Raw genomic sequence first — 22,384 nt, forward strand, 5'->3', positions numbered from 1 at the left:
GCCATGGTTTTCCATTCGTTTAGGGACCAACCGATATTCTCACGAGCCCACGAGAGTTGCTGCAGGCGATGTCGTGCTGTCAGTAAAGGCACTCGAGTCGGTCTTCTGCTGGCATAGCCCAAGGAAGACAAATTTCGCCGCACTGTCCTATCGGACACATCCCTTGTACGTCCCACATTGATTTCTGCGGTTATTTGATGCAGTGTTGCTTGTCTGTGAACATTGACAACTCTACGCAGACGTCGCTGGTCTTGGTCGTTAAGTGCAGGTGATCGGCCACTGCGCTGTCCATGGTGGGATGTTATGCCTGAAATTAGATACTCTTGGCACACTCTTGACACTGTGGATCTCGGAATGTTGAATTCCCTAACGATATCCGAAATGGAATGACCCATGCGTCTAGCTCCAACTACCATTCCGCGTTCAAAGTCTGTTAATTCTCGTCGTGCTGCCATAATTATGTCAAAACCTCTTCACATGAATAACTTGAACACAAATGAAAGCCCTGCCAAAGCACTTCGGATTTATACATTTTCTACGCGATACTACTGCCATCTGTATATTTGCATATTGCTATCCCATGACTTTTGTCACTTCAGTGTATTAACCTTAGAATGCATACGGGACCTATGCTCAATCCCAACCCTAGGCCCACCAGCAGCCGAGCGGTAAAGTCACTTAACACTGGTAGTTCAGTCCGAGGTTCGAATCCCACGAACAGGCTGGCTGCATGAGTGTTTTCGTGGTTTTTCCCGTGTGTAACGTGTATACGAGCCAGTTTCCCTTAGAAAGCCCTCCACGAAGACATCCCTCCCCTTAGGCAGATAGCCCTAGTGTGCTTTGCCATAATTAAATAAACCAAACCAAACCAAAGCAATCTTAACCCTTTTGCTGGGCACTCTGTATGGTTAAAAACTGCATGTATTTGTTTGATATGTATTTTTTAAACATTCTGTGTGGTATATGTATAGATGTATTTAGTATATGCATCTTATTCGCTGTGTATGGTGAAAAACTGCATGTATCTGTTTTGTTCCCAATTCTTATTGCAAAAAAAGTTATTCTACAAAATATATCTTTTATGGTGTTTTATTTCTTAGATTTTAATCCATGGAATATCTGATAGAATTATGTAAACTAAGATAGATTTTTAAGTATGTGATTTTAACTTTCATATGCTAATATTTTAAAATCTGAGAATTCTAGACTTCAGAACTAATTGTATATTTATTAAATGATGGGATGGAAAAATGAACTTAAATTAAGAAGGATGTGCATATGCATAGATATATGAACCATTGAGTGGAATGGGAGTATTTTAACATTTAGGTCGCTTATGTATCAAAACATTTCTTTTATTAAACATATTTAACATGCAAAATTTGTCCCAAAGTCTATTTGGTTTTTAGCTGCTGAAATCTTCCTCAAAGTTTCACCATTACATCAATTACTTCAATGTTTTCATATTAATATTCTATGTCTCTGAACACAAACTATCCATCTTTTAAATTTTGAATGAAGCTTTATAAATTTATGAAGCTATCTGGCCCAGATGGCCCATGCCAGGCATGTTGTGCTTGACAGCAAACACTGTGTCAAAGCAAAACATTCACAAGCAAGCTTGTTCTTATTGTATTTCATTTGTTTTTCTGTGTGAGAGTGTTTAAGCTATTACTTTTAATAATATTTCTTATATTCAAACCCAATTTTAATTAGTTTTAATTTGTTTTATGCTTCATATTTGGGACACCAGAATTGTTTAATGAAAATGTGATACCAACTTCTGAGGACATAATAAAATGTTATTTGCTTAATCTTCAAAAACTGTTTATAAAATCCAAAGAACCCAGTGTAATAAACACGACAACTCCAAACTTTGTTTGGAAAACTTGAAGCAACAGAAGAGAATTCTACTTCTGTTATTTCAGATCAACAAATATTTTGTACAGTGAGACAATTTCATAGAACATACTCTTTAATAACAAGAGTCTGAAAAGGTTGGTAGTCTTAATAATTAAGAAAAAAATAATTGTCTCATTTAGACAGTAGATTGAGAGAAAAATCTTTTTGATATTTCAGTGTATAAATGCAAAGACTCTGCTTGTGAGATAAAAGTAAGATGATCACTTTGCTTGTGAGATTTTTTTTAAACTTATCAAAGAATATTAAGAAAAATTATTGGAACCATCGACTGAAAAACTATAAAAATTCTTAAGCATAAAGCCACGATAAAAGAATTCAAACAGCTCAGTTACAAGATAGTAGGATTGGCATGAGTCAGGTTCTTATCTTTTTCCTATGTTAAGTCGAACAAGCCATTGATCCTTCTTTGCCTGTAAGTTCTGCAGACAAAGATTAAGACATTGAATTTATTCTTCAGGGGAAAAAAGGGGGGGAAAGCGAACAACTGTAATAAAATTTCAAACTTCTCTAATGAAAATGAAACTAAAAGGTTTAGCTCAGGAATGTGATAAAACTATTTTCAGAAGTTCTAAGGCCCGTTGAAACCTGTTCAGAGTTTCAGAAGAGTCTGCATCAGTCATTGCTACTTTAAAGCAGTGATCTCTGACTAGTAGGTTGCAATTTTACAAGGCATGTGACTATATTTCTTAGAAATTAATTAACATTATTATGACAAGAATTTGAAGAAAATGTTTAGGATTTTAAGGATTTGGAAACCAATCTGACATTATTTTCACCACCAAGAGCAAATGTGAATAACACCTTAGAAAATTTACAGATGGAACTAATTTAAACTGTAATATAAATCTTATTCAAATAATTGCAGATACATATTTAACTTTTATTCGTATTTGTCAAAAGATAAATACCCCCATTTATGAATTTTTCCAATAAAAATAATCATTTTATTTGGGAGTATATTTATATGTGAAAAGTCCCATCCCTTGCAGCTGAAAATTAATAAGTCCATGAAAAGGACATTGACTGATGGGTATCTGCAGTTTATAATGAAGATAATTTCTGGTAATTTTTCTACAAGGTTACAAACTTTATAAAAATCAAAACACTTTGAGGTGCTGCAGTAAGAAATGGAGAAATTTATAATTACTTACATATTTTAATAGGAATTTTTTCTATATGTATTGAAGAAAAAATTAAAGGAAGAAAGTAGGCTGTCATTATTTATTCTCAGACTTTTGTCCCATTTGGAAAGTTTTTTAATTTGTTTATTTCTGGCTTACATAAGTTATTTAATGATTAATTCAGCATATTAGAATTATTTTAAATAACTTTTAAAAATTTAGCTGCCAACAAGTTTGAATTACAAGACCTTCGAAGTATAGAAATTTCTTACAGATACCAACCTTTAGATTTCATACAGAAAGAAAATAAATATAAATTTGAATTTTTTCATTATTATTTCTTATGTATATTTTAGATAACAATTAGCAAATAAAATAAAAATCCAGTTAAAAAATTTATGTTATTAATAAAAGACTTCTAATTTTATTAAAAATAATTCTGGCCCATCAGCTGCTTTCAGATTACGTATATGTCCTGTATGCCATTTGAATTTGAGGTCTCTGCTTTAAAGGCTATGTGGATTTTGATTAAAAAGGGCACATAAAATGTTATCTATCGCAGCAAGATCAGGAATGAAAGAACAAAAACTCAATGTAATCTTGGTACAAAAATTAAAGAATAGCTGTTATTAATGGTATATAATATACACTCTTGAGACAAAAAAAAAAAAAAAAAAAAAAACTGGCGCACCAAGAAGGAGTCATCCGAATGGGACGAAAATCGGTAGAAGTGATGTACATGTGCTGGAAAAAATTATTATAGTTTGAGAAAAATTGGATGATTTATTGAAGTGATAGAGCTTCACAAAGTGAAAAAGTGAGTAACGCATTTGTCCACCTCTGACCCGTATGCAAGCAGTTATTCGGCTTGGCATCGATTGATAGAGGTTGCGGATGTCCTGCTGAGGGATATCGTGCTAAATTCTGTCCAATTGGTGCATTAGATCATGAATATCCCAAGCTGGTTGGAGGGCCCTGCCCATAATGCTTAAAACGTGCTCAATAACAGAAACATCTGGCGACCTTGCTGGCCAAGGTAATGTTCGGCAAGTGCTAAGGCAAGCAGTAGAAACATGTGCAGTGTGGGGGCGGGCATTATCTTGCTGAAATGTAAGACCAGGGTGGCATGACATGAAGAGCAACACAACGGGCCTTAGAACTTCGTCGGCGTACCGCTGTGCTGTAAGATTGCAACAGATGACAACCGAAGGGGTCCTGCTATGAAATGAAATGGCACCCCAGACCGTCACTCCTGGTTGTCGGCCTGTCTGCCAGAAGACAGTCAGGTTGGTATCACACCGCTGTCCGGGGTGTCTCCAGACTTGCCTTCACTGGTCATCGGAGCTCAGTTCAAAGCGGGACTCATCAATGAAGATTATTCTACTCCAGTCAGTGACATTCCAGTGCGAATGAGCCCAACACCACTGCAAATGGGCTTGACCATTTGCAGTGTCCTTGCAGTCACTGAAGCACTAGTTGCACGTACAATCGATGATAATGATGCATCTGGGGCTGTGAGTGCCGCTCTAACGATTACTCAGTCTTCACGTTCTGTTGTTTCTCTAGGCCTACTGCTTTCTTCTTGATGCTGTATGCGGCCATGGTTCACCCATTCCTGCCAGCATCGTCTAATAGTGGCATTGCTCCTGCTCAAATGTCGAGCTATTCGCCAATAAGACCAACCGGCTTCAAGCCCAACTACACGACCTCTCTAAATTCTGAGATCTGTGCATATTGTTCGCACACCTGTATGTGAGGCATAGTTATTAACTACCAGAGTAAACGGAATGAAATTCGTGAAGAATTTATGACCTGGAATGGTAATATCTCCTCTTAAATATCCTGCCAGTTGCGCAGATCAGCGACAACCATTGATTCATTGGCAGCCAAAATGTAAAATTTTGCATTTTCCGTCCTGTATGCATATCAATTTGTGTCCAATTTGCTTTATGTCTTCTCGATGCGGGTTTTTTTTTTTTTTTTTTTTTTTGTGTCTAAGAGTGTATTTTAATAATCAGAAGTATAAGGCTCTGAATTCAATATGCATCTGTCTCAAAGTTGTAAATGCTGGGTAATTTGTATTTAGGAAATTGAAACTAAGAGCTGCATTTTATTGCATAGTAAATAATTAACAGTTGGGAGTATTGGGGGTGAGAGTTCAAATAAGAGTGAATTTTCAAGACTAAAATGGCAATGCCATATAGACCTCAAACTTTGTGAGGTGACAAAAAGCATGTTTTCCATACATAGGTTAATTTAAATTGGCTAAAAAGGGGGGCAGAGGCCTTTTCATTCCACACTAATGTGCAGACTTACTCTTATTATAATTTTGTGCAACCAAAATCAAATTTTATTGCATTTAAATAAATGGAAACTTGCTAACTCATTTAACATATTTCATAAAAGCTTATGTGTTTTCTGCTAGTATTGTGGACATCTAAACAATAACCCATTTCATTCCATAGGCATGCCAGTGTTCAAAAGCTAAGTCATCAATGATACAGTAGTAGCATCCTAAGGATTAGCAAAATGCAGAGGCACACAAACTGTGATCTTGACTAACACCCATTGAAAAAAGTCGCTTGAGACTAAATCTAGGACTGCAATGACCACATGTTAATTCTGTATCATGTGCATTGTGTCCACTTTTGTAGCAAATTTTGACAGAAATAGTTTTTATTATTTTTTCTCCCAAATTTTAATTGGAAAACCTTTTTAAATGGCCTTGAGTCGTAGACAGTCAGACAGTTGTCCTCAATAAAGGGGTAATAATCATTGTTCAAATCAATTATGTCAACAGACAGCTTTATAGTATGTGCAAATAAGGTATAGATGTCTCATATACCAGTAAGAATAGATGCAGTAAGGTTTTGTGAAATATGAGTGACAAAAACCTTAATGAATTTAGTCAATTTAATGAATTTATTTAAAGTTCTGCAAGCAATGAAATTCATTAACTTTAGGAGTGCCTCTAATTGATGGCGGAACTGTTCGTTTGCCTGCACTTATTGGATTAAGCCGATCTTTAGATTTAATTTTAACTGGAAGAGGTGTAAGTGCGAAAGAAGCATTTGAAATGGGCCTTGTTACAAAAGTGTGTAAGAAAGGAGAAGGTACGTTATTTTTTTACTTCTTGTAATTAAGGAAATTATAAAAATATGAACCTAAATATTTATTTTAAGCAAATACTGAGAAACTGATTCTTAATTCTGATAAGGTTTTTGACACATTCAAAATGATATATTAGACAAATTTATATCATTTATTCAAATTTATAAAAATCAAAATTAATAGTAAATTTTGTTTTGAAAATCCCATTATTTTTTACACTTAAGTTTATTTCATGTCTTTATTAGATTCTGGCTGAAGTTCTCAGAATCTTTTCTAATTTGTGACCTAAATATAGTTTCGATTCATTGATGCAATGTAGGAAAATATTATTTCTGATAAATATGCAAATGTAATAGTGTGAAAAAATATTTGTTAATCGTAGAAATGTCTTGGTGCATTTCTAATTACAGTATCTGCCACATATTAAAGTAATTTCTGTTCCAAACATATTTAAGTTTATTAAGCAGCTGAATTTAATTGATGGTGATTTGTGTATTGCAAATTGTGATATGAATTTAAAATTTTTCAAGTAAAATAATAGGTAATAAATAATTCAATAAAATATTCTAAAATAATAATGAAAATGTCATTTTTAAATTAAACTATGCATAAATTTGAAATTTATTAAAAAAAATTTTATAAAAATATTCTCATAATTACATTCTTGAAGAAATTTTATCTCTTGGAAATATTTGTTCTATATATGTTTGTTTCATATTCTTCAACAATAGTTTTCCGATTGTTTTCTCAATTTAGTAAAACAGCTGGTAATGTTTCTGATCCACACATTTTTAGGTAAAGAGTTTTTCTTAGAATTTCCTGTGCTTTTCTACATTCAATTGATGTTGGGATGCAATCACTTTTTTCTATATCAGTTTTGCTGCCAGTTTCTTCTTTCGTCTGAAGTGTTAGCTATTGTTTTGGATTCCTCTGAGATTTGGATAGCTTTAGTTTTGGATTCCTCCGATTCTTCTACATAAAGCCACATTTTTAAAAACAGCTTTTAACTAATTTTAAGAGATTAATTTCACTTTGATTGTAATATGCATGGCCTCTAGAAGATATATTGACTTACTTATCTTCTTTGAAGTGCTTCCATTTTTACAAAATTTATTTGTTATCCATTTTTTAGACATATTTTCTGTTGTAACTTCTGGAAGCTTTTATAATACTCTGGATTGGATGTTAGAGATTGTATTTGCAGGAAGTGACTCAAATGTTTTTCTGGAAGAGATCAGAGGTGTACTGCACAGTTATCTAATTAATAAAGCTTTTTTTTTTTTTTTCGATTGCTGTTTCATTTTGAAAGAATACATGTGAAAATATTGCTTGGCATCCATGGCTGCCTATTGCTATATTAAGGTAGAAGTAAATTCTTGAATGCTTTCAAACATCAAGGTTTTCTGCTTATGTCAGTAACAAGTGCTGTTTCCTGAAATGTCGAATCATGTTAATAAAACAGTAACTTATTCCTTTATTTTCGTAATCCAGCTGCAGTTTCACTTTTTAATATTGTTTTTGGCAGTGTTTTTTGTAATGCAGTCTTTTTTTGTCTGTATTACAAATTTCATTTGGCTTGTATTCATTCAGCAATCAAAAGTCAAACATCTTTTATTCGATTATCGATTGTATCATGATCTGCATCTTTATTGTCACACTGAAGCTACTGATGAACAGTGTTGGGTTTCTCTTTCTGCAACTTATGAGCCAGTTTTATCAATTCATGATCTGTCATTTGATACAAAATTCTGTCCTAGCATTTCGTGAATTAGTGAAAAAAAGCTCTAGAAATTAAAACATGTTTTAGACTTTTAGCTTGATAGCATTTTAGGAAAACAGTTTCAGTGGTTGTTGACTTCATTCTTTTTGAGGGGGCAGGGAGTGCTTCTTTGAGAGATTTTCATTTTTTATTAAATATTCATTCATTGAAATTCTTGTTTTTTGGCAATTACACAATGCTGTTTGGATTTGGTATGTAGACGACACTTTCGTACTTTTTGACAGTTATAAAGAGGATTTATCCGAGATTCTATTATGAATTCAATTGATCCAGCCATCCAATTCACTCTTGAAATTGAATCCAACAATTCCCTCCCCTTCCTTGATATTCGTATAATCCGCAATGAAACTGATTTTAGCACTACTGTGTACCGTAAACCCTTTGCAGTTTGTTTACCACCCCATGCCAAGTCATGCCACCCTGTTAAGCAAAAAATGTCTTCTTTTTACTATTATGTATTCCGCGCGCTTAAAGTTTGTTCCTCTGAATCTTTGCTTACCAATGAACTTAATTATTTGAGAGCAGTTGCGATTGACCGGGGATTTTCTCCCGTGATTATTGATAAAGCTGTTAAAAATTTTTCAGATTCCCATCAAAAAAGAAATTCCATTGTTAGAAATAATATTCATGACCTTGTCGTGCTTCCATTTTATCCTTCTGTTAGCTTCTGTTGCACGGATTCTCCAGAAATTCAATTTTCAAGTCGGTTTCTCCCCTATTAATAAAATTCACCCTTCGATTCTAAAAGATTGCGTTTCTGTCTTGAATTCTTGGGGAATTTATAGTATATTGTGTCAGTGTGGTTTAAGATATATTGGCCAAACAAAAAGAGCGTTGAAGTTTCGTATCAAGGAACATAAATCTTATGTCAGAAAAGGCGAAATTAAAAAATCTTCAATAGCATAGTTGGACATTTAACCATAATTTTGACTTTGGGTCTGCAAAAATTACCCAAAAGGCTTTTTCCATAGGTGAATTGGATTTTCTGGAGGCTTTTCATATTCACAAAGATTTAGCATGTTTAGTTAATGATTTTAAGTCCAATCCAGTCCTTCCTAATGCCTTTAAAATTCTACTATCTTAATTCAGTTACTATTTTTGCCGATAGATGGCGTTACCTCCTCACGTTTGGTACTACCAGAGGGTATAAAAGTCCGTTCTGTGGTTGCTTTCCATTATTCGAAGTTCAGATTTTGAGCGTGAAGGTGCAGTTGCCCCTCGTTCCCTATTTTTAACTTCGCTAATTCTTTGTCCTTTGTGTTACATGTTTGATCAGAAAGCCTGGCTCAGTAAAAGTAGGCGGCCAGTGTAACTCTGATTAAAAATCCGGTTATAACCATGTGCAGTGCTGATAAGGACCACGTGTTTCTGAGACTTCTTCCCCTTTAGTTTTCTTCTTTCTAGGTATTTCTTTCTCCTGATGAGGAGGGACCTTTAGCTGCCCTCGAAATCGATTGTTTCAATATACTTGCGCTAAATAAAAGGTTGTTTTTACGATTTTGATTGTCACATTAGCGTGTTTCTCTTCTAGTCTAAAGAAGCATTGGTTAACAAGTGTTATGAATTTCAGGAGAGCTGTTGTTCTCAATATTAATTACAGAGCCAAGCTATATGAAACCCTCAAGTAATGGAAACAAGTTTCTGTAAGGTCTGTAAAGTAATGGAAACAAGTTTAACAAGCTTTTCAGAGATGTTAAATACCGTCACAGAATGAATAAATCGTTGTTTGTTAATTGAATCATGAGGAGTTTTTAAAATCTGTGAGTAAATGATGGAATGTCAAATTCTGTGGTCTTTTCCATTATTTGCTTTATATTCATGATTTGCTCAACAGTGAGCCCTCTTTTAGGGAAGCTACACTGATAATCACCAATCATATTAGCTATATAAACAACTAATCTGTTATAAAAACTATTAGGCAATACCATAAAATGCACGTAGAACACTCCAAGATTCCCTTTTTATAAACAAGACAGACAATACTTAAAATTCCATCCTTCTGGTATTACTTACTTGTTCCATGTAAATTCTATTAAATGGTGCATTTTCTTGACAGTGTGTGGTCCACGATTTTTAATAAATTCAGAGGGCCTGGAGATTTGTAGTTTTTCAATTTATGTATTGCTTCATTTATTTCCATGAAAGATAAGTGATATCATCCATGCTACCATTACTGGAGTCAAACTTTCACAACTTGAGTTGTAATTGTTGGGTAATGTTGTTAAATATCCATTCTGTTGATTGAGAATATCATTCCTATCAGTCAGAATTAATCCATCTTTGTTCTTACAAACTGTTGTATGTGGTTTGAAAGTTTTATATCCAAAATTAATTTTGTGAAAGAAAGCTCTGCTCACATTAGAACCCCGAGCATGTTCAACAACTGTAAATAGGTCTTTATGAAAAATTCTTTCTTATGCATCCTCTTCTCGCCTTCCTGAAAACTTCAAGCAAGTTTCTTGAATATTTTCTCTGTAGCATTTTATAACATTTTATTTTTTGTAATAAGCTCACAAAATTATTTTGTTACGAGGAATATTTTGATGGTATTTACAGATGGAGGACAAAATAATATGAACACCTGTGAAATAATGGAAAATCTTTATTAATAGGGGGGGTTGGACCACCCTTTGACTGCAGTACAGATTGAATGCGATGTGGGATAGATGCGTAAAGGTCATGGACAATACTTAAAGGAATATTAAGCCATTCCTCCTGCAGAGCGGTCTAATTCCGAAAGACCGGATGGAGGTGAAAATCGGGAACTAAGTTTGGACTCTAAATATGGCCATAAATGTTCAATAATATTAACGTCCAAAGACTGAGGAGGCCAAGTGATATGTTCAATTGTATCATCTTGGTATTCGAACCATTCTTGAATACACCTAGCAGTGTGGATAAGGGTGTTGTCATCTTGAAAAAGCGGTCATTCCCCAGGGAATACAGTCTGGACAAAAGGATGGACATGATCTCCTAGAATGCTTATATAGTGATTGGATGTGATCTTCCCATGCAGAATAACAAGTGGCCAAGGATTGTGCCAAGACTTCGCACTCCGTACCATAATGGCGCCACCCCTGCTTCACAGTCGGCAAGAGGCAGTCAGGATGAAACACTTCTTTGGGCGTTCTCCAGACATAAACACATCCTGTCGTCTGAAATAGGGTGAATGACGATTTATCTGACCATATTACCTTTTGCCACTGCTGTGATTTCTGCACCATCAGCATCGCTTTAAAGGATTACTTGCTGTCACCAAGGGTTTACGAATTGCCACTCTACCATAAATATTCACTGCATGAAGTTCTCTTTTGACAGTTTTTGTTGAAACGGGATCCTGGAGATGACTGTTCATTTCGAATGTTATCTTGGATAACAATTACTTGTGCTTTTGGACTACTCTTCAAGACCCGTCTATCCCTATCAGCCAGCTTTGACTTTCGCCCACTGTTATGCTTTGAAGATGTCGTCTTACCCTCTTTCGTGTACGCTGTCATAACAGCTGATACCATACTCCTTGTCCACCCCACAAGGTTTGCTGTTTCCATAACCGATGCTCCACTTAAACGTGCTCCAGCTATCGTTCCTCTTTGGAACTCTGACAGGTCTGACATTTCAGTTTCTCACAGACAGTTCGATCGAAGCATGCAACGCAAGTGACTGCTGTTGAGAGACTGATACCTTCCTCTTCACGCTCACTAGGTGGCAGACTTCTGTTGCAGGTGGCGCAGCTGTACTGCAGGTGTGAAATAAGTCATACCTTTTCCACAGGTGTTCGCATTATTTTGTCCTGCATCTGTACTTTGCAACAAGCAAGGCTTAAAAAAAAGAAAAAATAATATTCAGTACAAAGTCCGAAATCCAGATGTTCATTATCCGGAATGATCTACAGTCCGGACCTCAAAGCCACAAACTTTTTTTTTTTTTGCTATGCTTTATGCATACACATTTGATTTTTCCTTCCATAATAAAACATGTGGAGATTTTCAGTTAAAAATTCCGATTCTTAATTTCACTTAGGCACTAAATAAAATACCTCATTAGAAAAAGTGTAAGCATAAATTTGTGAGATTAAGAATTTGGCTCCGTAGCTAAGTATTTGCTTGGCATACCTCTCAAACCAAAACATTCACCTATTTTATATCCCTGATGCTGACTTGGCAAGTCATTATTTATTATATTTTGCTTTCATCACCGCATGTTTATCAATAGATGACAGCTTCAGTAATAACTCATGCAGTGATGTCTAATTTTTTTTTTTATATTAGTAATTGAATAACAAGAGTATGGCAACCTTTTATGCTAGCATTACACTTGGCTATGATTATAGATTTTTAAATTCTCTAAGAAATGTTGACAAGGAAAAATTCAACAAAAATTTATTTGCATATGATAAAAATAGATTTTGTTAATGAAACTCATAGGCCAAAAGATTACATTTAGTGCTATTTTAATTAAGAATAACTGATATGTTTCACCATAAACCCAGAAGCGGCGGCAGAATATGTCGGCACCAGACGGCAGAATTTAGGAAAGACGAAATTTTTGGAATTTGGGGAAGCACCGAGTGGCAAAATTAAGGGATGAGAAGTATTTTATGATTTAGGGAAAGCACTGGGATCCAAAGCTTAGGCAGTGCGGTGAAAATTTAGAGCTTAGGAAGGTGCTTCGTAGAAGGATTTAGGACCCATAGAGACTGCACCAGGTAGTATTTAAGTGGCGGCCCTAGAGCCTTAAGTATATGTGGGAGTTTATTTATTTAGGACTTGGATTAGTTTTAAGCATGCACAAGAAATAAACATAGGTATAGTAAATGACTAAACTAATACAATTCAGGTTTAATTCAGTACGCAATAGGAGCAAGACAAAATTTAGGAAAACAACTTGGCTTTCGTCGCCAATCTTGTGATATACAGCCAATAATGTACAACGGACGCTATTAAGCTAGGCTAAAAATTATCTTTACTGATTCTAAGGCATTTCAGTAAATGTAGCAGACTACGCTGCTCCCTAATCTTACAATTTAATCCAGCTTATTATTTTTTGCAGACTGTTATTATTATGGCTATATTATATTATAAAAACTAAGCTTGAACTTTCGATTATGTCGGAAAGAGCTTCCAATTCTGGAGCTGCCAAAGGATCTACAAAGCGAAACCATGTTTCGATACCTTTAAACAAAAAGGGGAGTTGTTTTAAAAAAATGGATAAAAGCATATCTGTCTCAAAATTATGCAAGGAGTGTCGCATTGGAAAGTCAACTATATATGACATAAGAAAAAAGAAAAAGGAACTTTTTAAATTTTTTGTGGAAGCAACTAAAACAACTTACATTGAAAGAAATGTTTAATAAAGTAAACTTAAATATTAATCTTTTTTTTTTTTTTGTAAATTTTTATATTCTTTAGATCATAATTGTTCTTTATTTCATAAATTATAATCTGATATTTTTAATTGTATAATTTCTGTATGCCAGCTTAAGCTTACCAGATTTAAATTGATGATAAAAAATCTGGAATCTCCGAAGTTCCGACAAGTCTGGATTTCGGACTTTGTGCTGTATTATTAAAATATTGTATCTATGTTTCATTATTTAGTACAGGATCTGCAAATAAATTTCAACAATAAAGTATCTGAAAAGAAATATGAGATTTCATATTAAGAATGCTTTTTATTATCACTGTATCAAAATATTGGTGACACCTAATGTTTAATTGGGATCTATCTATCTATTGCTTTTGCACTTAAAAATCTAGTTAGGGCATTTTATAGTTTTTGTATATTCTATGTGTTATTTACTAATAAATCAAAATCAGAGAGGTTTTCTTTTCATTAAACTTTTATCATTAAACATTCTTTACTTATTCAGCAAGTCAAAGACCAAAGCATTGTAAAAGGATAAAATATCATTGAAATGGAAGTGCAGCCTTTAGGGGATACAGGCTTGAAAAAAAATGTTAGTCATTTAAAAATATAGGTAACATACTCCACTGATTATTTAATGAATATAATTTTAATAGGAAAATATACTTATAAGATATACTTACTTTAGTGAAATTACATATTAAAAGATCTAGCACCATATCATTTGATGTGCAAAATATGTGAAAGATGTTTATTGATGCTTGTAACATTTACTATGAAATCATTTATATGTTTATATGAGAACTGTTAAAAAAAAGATCACTTTTTAAATTGTGTGCCAATGGTTTCAGATGGCATGCTTTGGCCACCATATGCACCTAGCAACATACCTTGATAACATATGGCCTTTTACGAGATTCTGATTTATGTGTTTGTTATTGAATATTTCCAGTTGAGTGAAGTTATGCACAAGCTGCTCACTGGATTAGAAAAAAAAAAAAAAAAAAAAAAAAAAAAAAAAAAAAAAAGCAAACATGTAGGAGTTAGTTACAGGAACAATGCAATTTGCATAAAACTTCCATCAAAGCATTCCAAATGCTTAACCAAACCCATGAAGATGCTGAGCTTATGATTGGTTTCAAAGTTTTAAGGAGAACAGCCCAATAAAGCAAGAGCAGCAAAAAGTTCAGTCTTTTTTTATTAACAGTCCTTGTATATGAGTGAAGAAATAAATGCATTCTTCCTTCAATTCTGAATTTATTCTTTATTTGGGATGTCTAATTTCTGTTAAAAAAATCTTCAATCAGTAAATAGATCTATGACTATATGCTTTGATTTTTTTTCCCCCAAGTTCTTGAGGAAGCTATAAATCTGGCAGTCAACCTCTGCGATTTTCCACAAGACACTTTTAAAGACTGACAAGAATTCTACTTATTCTGCCATTTTTAATGCTGGATATCGGAAAAAATGTTCTAGAATTTGATGCTGTAAGCTAGGCTTAAAAAAAAAAAAAAAAAAAAAAAAAAAAAAAATCAGAAGAACTGAACACTGATGTACTCTTGGGGCTGTTAAGAAAATTAATTTACTAATAAATAATTTAACATACTTTAAAATGAAAATTTTTTTCTTTCTGCGATTTAGTAATTAAATAATTTTTTCCAAAAATCCACTGAAGACTGTGGCAGAATTTTTATTTGTTTACTGATGTGATATTTCACTATCTCTCCCCCCTGAAAGATAGCCTAGTAAAAGAAATTATCATTACAATTTATGATTTTAATGGATGAATATTTTTTTTAATTTGTATATTTAAATAATAATTTTACAAATATTTTAATGTTTTAAATGCACCCCAAAAGGCACATTTTGTTTTACTTCCTTTCTTTGTCCAGTAGCTTCTACTTTTTCATTTAATTCATAGTTTTTTGACAAAGCAAAAGTTTTTGTTGGGTCTCTGTATGTGAACTTGCATTTATATGCCAGACTCCAGTGGCATAGCACATGTCTACAACATGTCTCTTTCAACCAGAAAATTCTGTTATTTTGTAATAATGGTAATTTTGAGTGAACAGTATGAGAAAATATGATACGCAGGATGAAGTTTCCCCTGCCCAACAGAATGATAATGAACTTTAAACTGCAGTATGAGACCATCCCAAAACACTTTAAGTGAACAAATGCACCACTACATGCTGCCACCTATGTACAGCTTGACGAAACCTATAAACAACTTTTCCAACTTTAATTCATGAGATTATAGATTCCCTTTACATGCAAATATTTCAATCTTTGATAAGCTCAAAGAGCTGGACAAAAAGATGAATGAGAAGAAATTCTCAAAAAATAAAAAAAAGCCAGAAAGCCAAATTTGGCTCACAAGTGTTTAAGATAAGCTACTGTTGTCAAGATATTTATAATTCTCACTGCAGAAAGCAGCAAAAACCTTTTGTTATTACAATAGATGGCAATCAACCTGTTATTTGGCATACTAAAATAAATCAAATCTCAATTAATTAAGTATGAAAAAATTCACGACTCTTTGGTGGTAATCACGCACAAATGAATGATCTAGTGGCCAATGGCTGCCTTCAATGTCACTAATTCTGGCATGATTAGCAGAACCAGTTTTGACCAAACTAAAGGTATTTTAGCTAATTTACTTACGGTTTCTTCTCTTTAGCATCTTTTGTTTCAGTACAAAAATCAATTTTTCCCACCAGTCTCTGCTTCTCCTAATTTGTTAATATTGTAACAACATATCTTTGAAAAATTATTTTCTTTCTCTTTATGTAATCAATTTTTTTCCCCTTTGACATGCGGTGGTCGCACCTTGAAACCACCAATTTGCGAATTTTTTTCTCCTTTTTCCGAAAATTTTGAGTGAAAATCAATTGATTACTCATCTTTTACCTCTTCATAACACAAAATGACTGCAGAATCATACATATTTTAGGTCTTGGTACTTTAAATCAGATGCGTTTTAAAATCCGTTTTCAAAGAGACATATTTTAACAATTTAACATTTTAACAATTTTAAATTTCAAAAGTTATTCATTGCACATCATGATTTTATCATAAACAATTAAAAAATAGCAATAATTAAACTGCATATATAAAAAAAACCTATCTCTATTTATGGCATTTGCTTTGTGGTTTCAGGGTACGACCACTGAGCCACTAAAACATTGTGTCCCAATGCTCACAATATCCTCTACAGGCTTGGTGGTCATGCCTTGAAACCACTGCTCTTCACAATGGCATTTGCTGCTTTTCAAATATGAATGTTAATTTTTACCCAGATACAGATAAGAGGCTTTGAAGCCAGAATTATTTTATTACTAAACAATACATGCACTTGCCCAGTAAAACGTTCTTTCGTTTGTACAGATTTTTCTCTGACCTCAACACATTTGCTTCCCAAGCATTTTGATTTTATAAATTATTTTGTGTGGTTTAAATTTAATGTAAATATACTTTGCTATAATTAAAAATAGAAATTGCATAAAAGTTTTATTTAAATTAAAAATATTTTCTAAATATTTTGGGATGAAATGCAAATAAAATAAATATGAATGAGAAACAAATGATCCTTACAAAAGCCAAAAAGACCAATCCTCTCCCCATTAACATAAAAAAAAATCATGTGCCAAATGAAAAGAGGCTAAATAATGATGGACATATACCAGTGAAATTTAGATCCAAGCAGTGTACATTTTGTAGCACAAGGAAGAAACTTCATAGAACAAGATACATGTGTGAAATGTGCAATGTGGGTCTATGTATGTACCAAAAAGACAAAGCATACTTTGAACAGTGTCATAAAAAATTTGTCCTTTGAAATTTATAAAAAAAAAAAAAAAAAAAAAAAAAAAAAAAAAAACTGAGTTTTTCTTTGTATTCTTACTCTACTGAGTTTTTTTAATCCATTTATCCAAATATTCTTATTATGTGGGTACTTATATTTTCACTGCTATAGAAAAAAAAATTACATAAATGTTCATTTTTTAATTTTTTGTGATTTATTTTGTAAAATAATGTAAAAAATTTACATATATAATGCAGTTCTTACATACATATTTTTAAAATTCGCAAATTTCATTTATTGGAAATGTGCACAGAAAAGATATGTTTTTTCCTCCCTACTACCTCAGTAAGTTTCGAGGTTCTAGATGCGCGGTGGCTTCACAGTGCGACTACCACCCACAGAACAATGGACAAGAATAGATTTTTTTTAAATTCATATATTTGTTTCTAGGATCATAATATTCAATTTTTAGAGTTTACAGTTTAAAAAAATATAAAAATAATATCGTGTGTGTGTCAAAGAGTTAATAAGTTTCCTCTACATTTTAGAATTTCAGATTAAATTGAAGATTTTTGTTATTCTAAAGAATTGATGTATTTAGAATCTATAGAAGATACTAATTTTATTTCTTTAATAATACAAGTGTTGGGAATAAATATGAAATGATATAAGGTCAATAATGATATAAGGCAAGTTTTAGAATTTATGACCTATAGAGATTGCAACAGGTGGCAAAATACATGTGTGCATCGCAAGAGACATAGAAGATCAATCTTTTAAAGTATCACTGTTCAACTTCTTTCTTAATAGGAAAATTCCTTTCTCCAGATACCTGTCCATGTGACAAGATTAGAACTACTTTTGCACCGTCCGACCAGGAGAGTGGTTAGCAACTCTGACTGCTGCACTGAAGGACCTGGGTTCAAATCCTGGAGAGGGCATGGATGTTTGTAAATGTATACTGTCTGTGCGGCATGGGGACGCTTTAAATATGTGGCAAGTTAGAAGTTCTGTCGAGAGGGTTGGTGGTAGGGGAAGAAGAGTGGGAGACCCTCGGACCTGTCGCTCCCCAAGGATAGTCTCCTTCAAAATTGAGATGAAACTGAACAAAGTTGTACCATGACCTGTATAGTGCTCAAGGCTCATGCTAACGGCAGGCACAATTTCTCACTTCTTGACACAAATTTTGTGGGCTTGTTCTGATGTTACTGTCAGATAAGTGAGATAAGTCACAACAACACTATTTTTGCAATTTTCCATGTTTGTGTCAACGAAAAGATGAAAACATAAAGGCAAGTTAAGAGGAGATCAAAAGCAGAAAATTCAAATAACTTTCTGTTCACTGTTCTTCCAAAAATGTTCCATAAAACATGAAATTCATCAAATGCTTCCTATAAACACATATTCATTATGTATTAATACCATGGAAACATCTTTTATTTGGTCAAATTTTTTTGTTATCTTGCTTTCAAATCCTTTTAAACCTTCCAACGTGCAAGGTCTAAATTTATTCCTGTCAGGTCTGTAAGAGCAAAAAACCAGAAGATTTTTTTTTTTTTAATAAGAAATTCAGGAAAGAAAAATTTAAAAGGAATTTTTTACGAAAAAACTGATACACATTTGAATATTTTGAAATAACTACGAGGGGAAAAAACTAATGAAAATATATGAAAGAGGGAGAAAAGACATTAATTTTAAAATAACTGAAGTAGCTTTTTTGCTTTTGCTAAGAAATTTTGGAAACTGTGTTTCATAGCTCTTATTTATTTCTCAGAATCAAAATAAGTCACCAAAGTGGAAAGCAATATCATTCATTATAAAATATGACCTGGGAAAATTAAATTTTTATATTTTAATGCTATTTACCAATTTTATTGTTTATAAAAATATCGTCGAAAATTCGGAAATATCCTGATAAAAAATTTTGTATACAAATTGATCTTGAAATCGTCAAAATGTCGATAAATCACCAAATTTAGCACATAATAAAAAAGGAGAAGGAATGTTTTTTATGTAGTATTTTATCATTCTCAAAAAGAATTTTAAAATGTTAATATTTCAATAAAAGTAGGGCCTCATTCCCTGTTAAGAAGTAGGAAAAAATTCAAATGATAACCCATCTAATACTTATTTGTCAAGAAATCAAAAAATGATCTTCCAAAATATTAATTCACACTAAAAATGGCCGTCGTAAAAACAGAAATGTTAGATAAGTAAAATTAAGGACCTTTTGCCAAATTAGGCGGAAATAAAGAACTTTTAAGTATCATACAAACTCTGAAAACTGAATTTCTCTATCCCATCCAATATATGCTGTGATATCCCAGAGCTCTCTGCTAGACCTCTGATGTTTAACATTTATATTAATGATACGGCAAAATCAACAAATGTCAATCTCACCTTAGACAGCCATCTTAATGCAATAAGATGTCTAACTGATTGATATATTCAAAAATAGCTGTCAATATTTACACTCTTTTGGAAAAAATCGAAGCACCATGAAGGAAGTGGTTGTTTTTGACGAAATTAAATATGTATATAGCTCATACACATAATAAAATGAATAAAAAATCAAGGTCATAGTATCTGTTCACAGCTCACAATCACCCACTGAGTGTTCAAATTAGTTGGTCGAACTGACCCTGGCAGCAATGCATGCTTGAATTCATCAAGGCAAGGAGTGGTAGAGGTTCCTAATGTCATTTTGCCAGGCATTCATCAGTTGTCACTCCAGGTCTGTGATATTTTGTGGTACCCAAATCTGGCGATCTACTACGTCCCAGACATGCTTGATTAGCGAAAGTTCTGGTGGCCAAGGAAGAGTACCAACCGCACGGAGACAGTTTAGAGATATGCGAGCGCTATGTTACCTGGAATTATCTATTTGGAAAATGGCCCCAGGATGACGTGCCATGATGGTATCAACATATCATTGAGCTGTTAAAGATGTACAGAGGATGACTAAAGATGACCTGCTGTCATAAGAAATAGCCCCCACACCATCACACCAAGGGTTATAGCTGTATGCCTTTGTAAATTAAAGGCTGATTGGGACCGCTGGCCCCGTCCTCTCCAGACACGAACACAGTGGTCATCTGCTTCAAGAGTGAAGCGGGATTCATAATTGAACACTATAGGATGCCAGTCTGATGATCAGCTATGACACCACTCCAGATGACTCCGCCGACGTTGTGGGGTCAAAGGTTCTATGAGTGTAACCCCGTCTCAGACAAGCGCCATGATATGGACGGTACCACGGGAGGTCACATGGATGGCTTTAGTGCATTGAATAGCCGACAATGATACCGTTGAGGCGGTTTGAGCCTGGTGAATAATCATCCTATCTTGCCTCGCATTTGTGATCCTTGGCCGTCCAGAGCCTTCATTTCGTTGGCAATTTCCTTGTAGCAACTAACATCTTTGCACAGCAGTGTCTGTACCCTGCAGGTGGCGGCCTATTGCTCGGTATGACCACCCAGCTTCACGCAACCCTAAAATGCGACCACGTTCGAAGTTGTTTAGTTGTCTGTAAGGTTTTTTATATCGTCGTAATGGCATCTTTAGTTGCTTCTTTACGGAATTGTTTGAAAATATGACTTGTTGTAACCCTTTTTCTGCATCATCTCTCCTCCTTGAAATATTTATCTAGTTTAGTTCTTATTTTAAAGAGATATAGTAGTTACTTCTACTTCATTTTTCACTGCCACTGTTGGTATTAAGAACGGACTGTTTCAGCCTAATTAAGATGCAAAAACGAAACTTGATGTTACGTCATCTGGAAAGCCGAGTCGTGTCGATAGCTGATTGGTTGCCGTAAGATGACGTCATGTCTACTTCAGGTATAAGTATCTCGTGTCGCTCTGGCTCATCCAACCTTAGGCGCAAGCCCCCCTGCAATAAACCAATTTATAGTAACAACAGAATCGCGCTTACATACAAGAAAAAGGCCGCCCTTATGGCAGAGCACTTAGAACAACAATTCGTGCCGAATCAAGACCCTTGTGATCCATTTTTCTCATTTAATACTAGGCAATTTATCAAAGACTGGCTTGAAGGACCTGGGGCCAAAAATCGCACTGAATATACATCCCCAATTGAGCTTAGGAACATTATCAGAAAATTGAAAAACCGGAAAGCACCTGGTTATGATGAAATAATGAATGTTGCAATTAAAAATATGCCACTTAACACGGTCACAAAATATGTTAGCATTCTCAATGCCTGCCTGGAAAACAACTACTTTCCCGAAAAATGGAAAAAGGCGAAAGTCATTCTTCTACCAAAGCCGGGAAAAGATGCCACCAAACCAGAGGGATACCGTCCAATTAGTCTACTCCCAGGACTAGGTAAGATATTCGAACAGGTCATCTATAAAAGAATTGAGCCGCATATGTATAAGCTCCCAGTGGAGGAATAATTTGGTTTCCGTAGAAATCTCTCAACGACAAAACAACTTGTTCGTCTTTGCGAATTCATTGGATCTGCTTTATTCAGGCATCAAAGTGTCGCCTTGCTCATGCTAGACGTGGCGAAAGCATTCGACCGCGTCTGGCATGAGGGGCTCATTTTCAAGCTCATCACACTTGACTTCAGTAGAGACCTCATCTTACTTATCAACTCCTTCATACGGAATCGCAAATTCTTTGTAAATTTTGGAAATGAACACTCTGAGACCAAATATCCGAAAGCCGGTGTAGCTCAAGGCTCTATTCTTGGTCCTATTTTGTATCTTTTTTACGTTTATGATTTACCCAACCGTGCCGACCTCAATACTTACCTCGGATGTTATGCTGATGACACCGCCCTTGCCGTGGAGTCACATAGTCAAGAGCATGCATTGATAAAATTTCAAGAAAAAATTCCAGCCATAGAGAAATGGTGCGCTAAATGGAGAATTGCGATTAACGGACAAAAATCCCAGTTGATTATCATCGGCAAAAAACATTCCAGAATCCCTATAGACAGAAAAATTAATATCTTTAATGAAGAAGTACCACTTGTTAAGAAGGCTACATATCTTGGAGTAGTCTTAAATCACAGATTTACCTGGAAAGATCACATTCACAATATTAAATGAAGACCTTCTATACTATCAAAAATCTCCTCCCGCTAATAGGTAAAAACTCCAGACTTGATCTTAAAAGGAAAAGACACATCTATACAGCAATTATCAAGCCAATTTTCTGTTACGCTTCCCCTGCCTGGGCGACCTATACTCAAAGTGACATGAAAAAACTTCAAGTAACGCAAAACAAACTTCTCAGAATTATTACTAATGCG

At 34.2% G+C, this 22,384-nt stretch overlaps 1 protein-coding gene across 1 annotated transcript in view; it reads left to right on the forward strand.

Annotated features, from left to right (window-relative positions):
- The window catches only part of LOC118179370 (uncharacterized), a 35,296-nt gene extending 13,261 nt beyond the window's left edge, over positions 1–22,035 (forward strand). Inside the window, exons 5-6 of the mRNA XM_085816726.1 lie at positions 6,008–6,157; positions 17,915–22,035. Coding sequence (XP_085672852.1) covers positions 6,008–6,157; positions 17,915–17,994 — 230 coding nt within the window. The 3' untranslated portion in view covers positions 17,995–22,035. The remainder of the gene's footprint in view (positions 1–6,007; positions 6,158–17,914) is intronic.
- Positions 22,036–22,384: the final 349 nt, after the last annotated feature.

The sequence above is a fragment of the Stegodyphus dumicola genome, chromosome 5 (genome assembly GCF_044657685.1).
Source record: "Stegodyphus dumicola isolate Sdum_Otavi_A_Nest chromosome 5, ASM4465768v1".
NCBI classification, from domain to species: Eukaryota; Metazoa; Arthropoda; class Arachnida; order Araneae; family Eresidae; genus Stegodyphus; species Stegodyphus dumicola.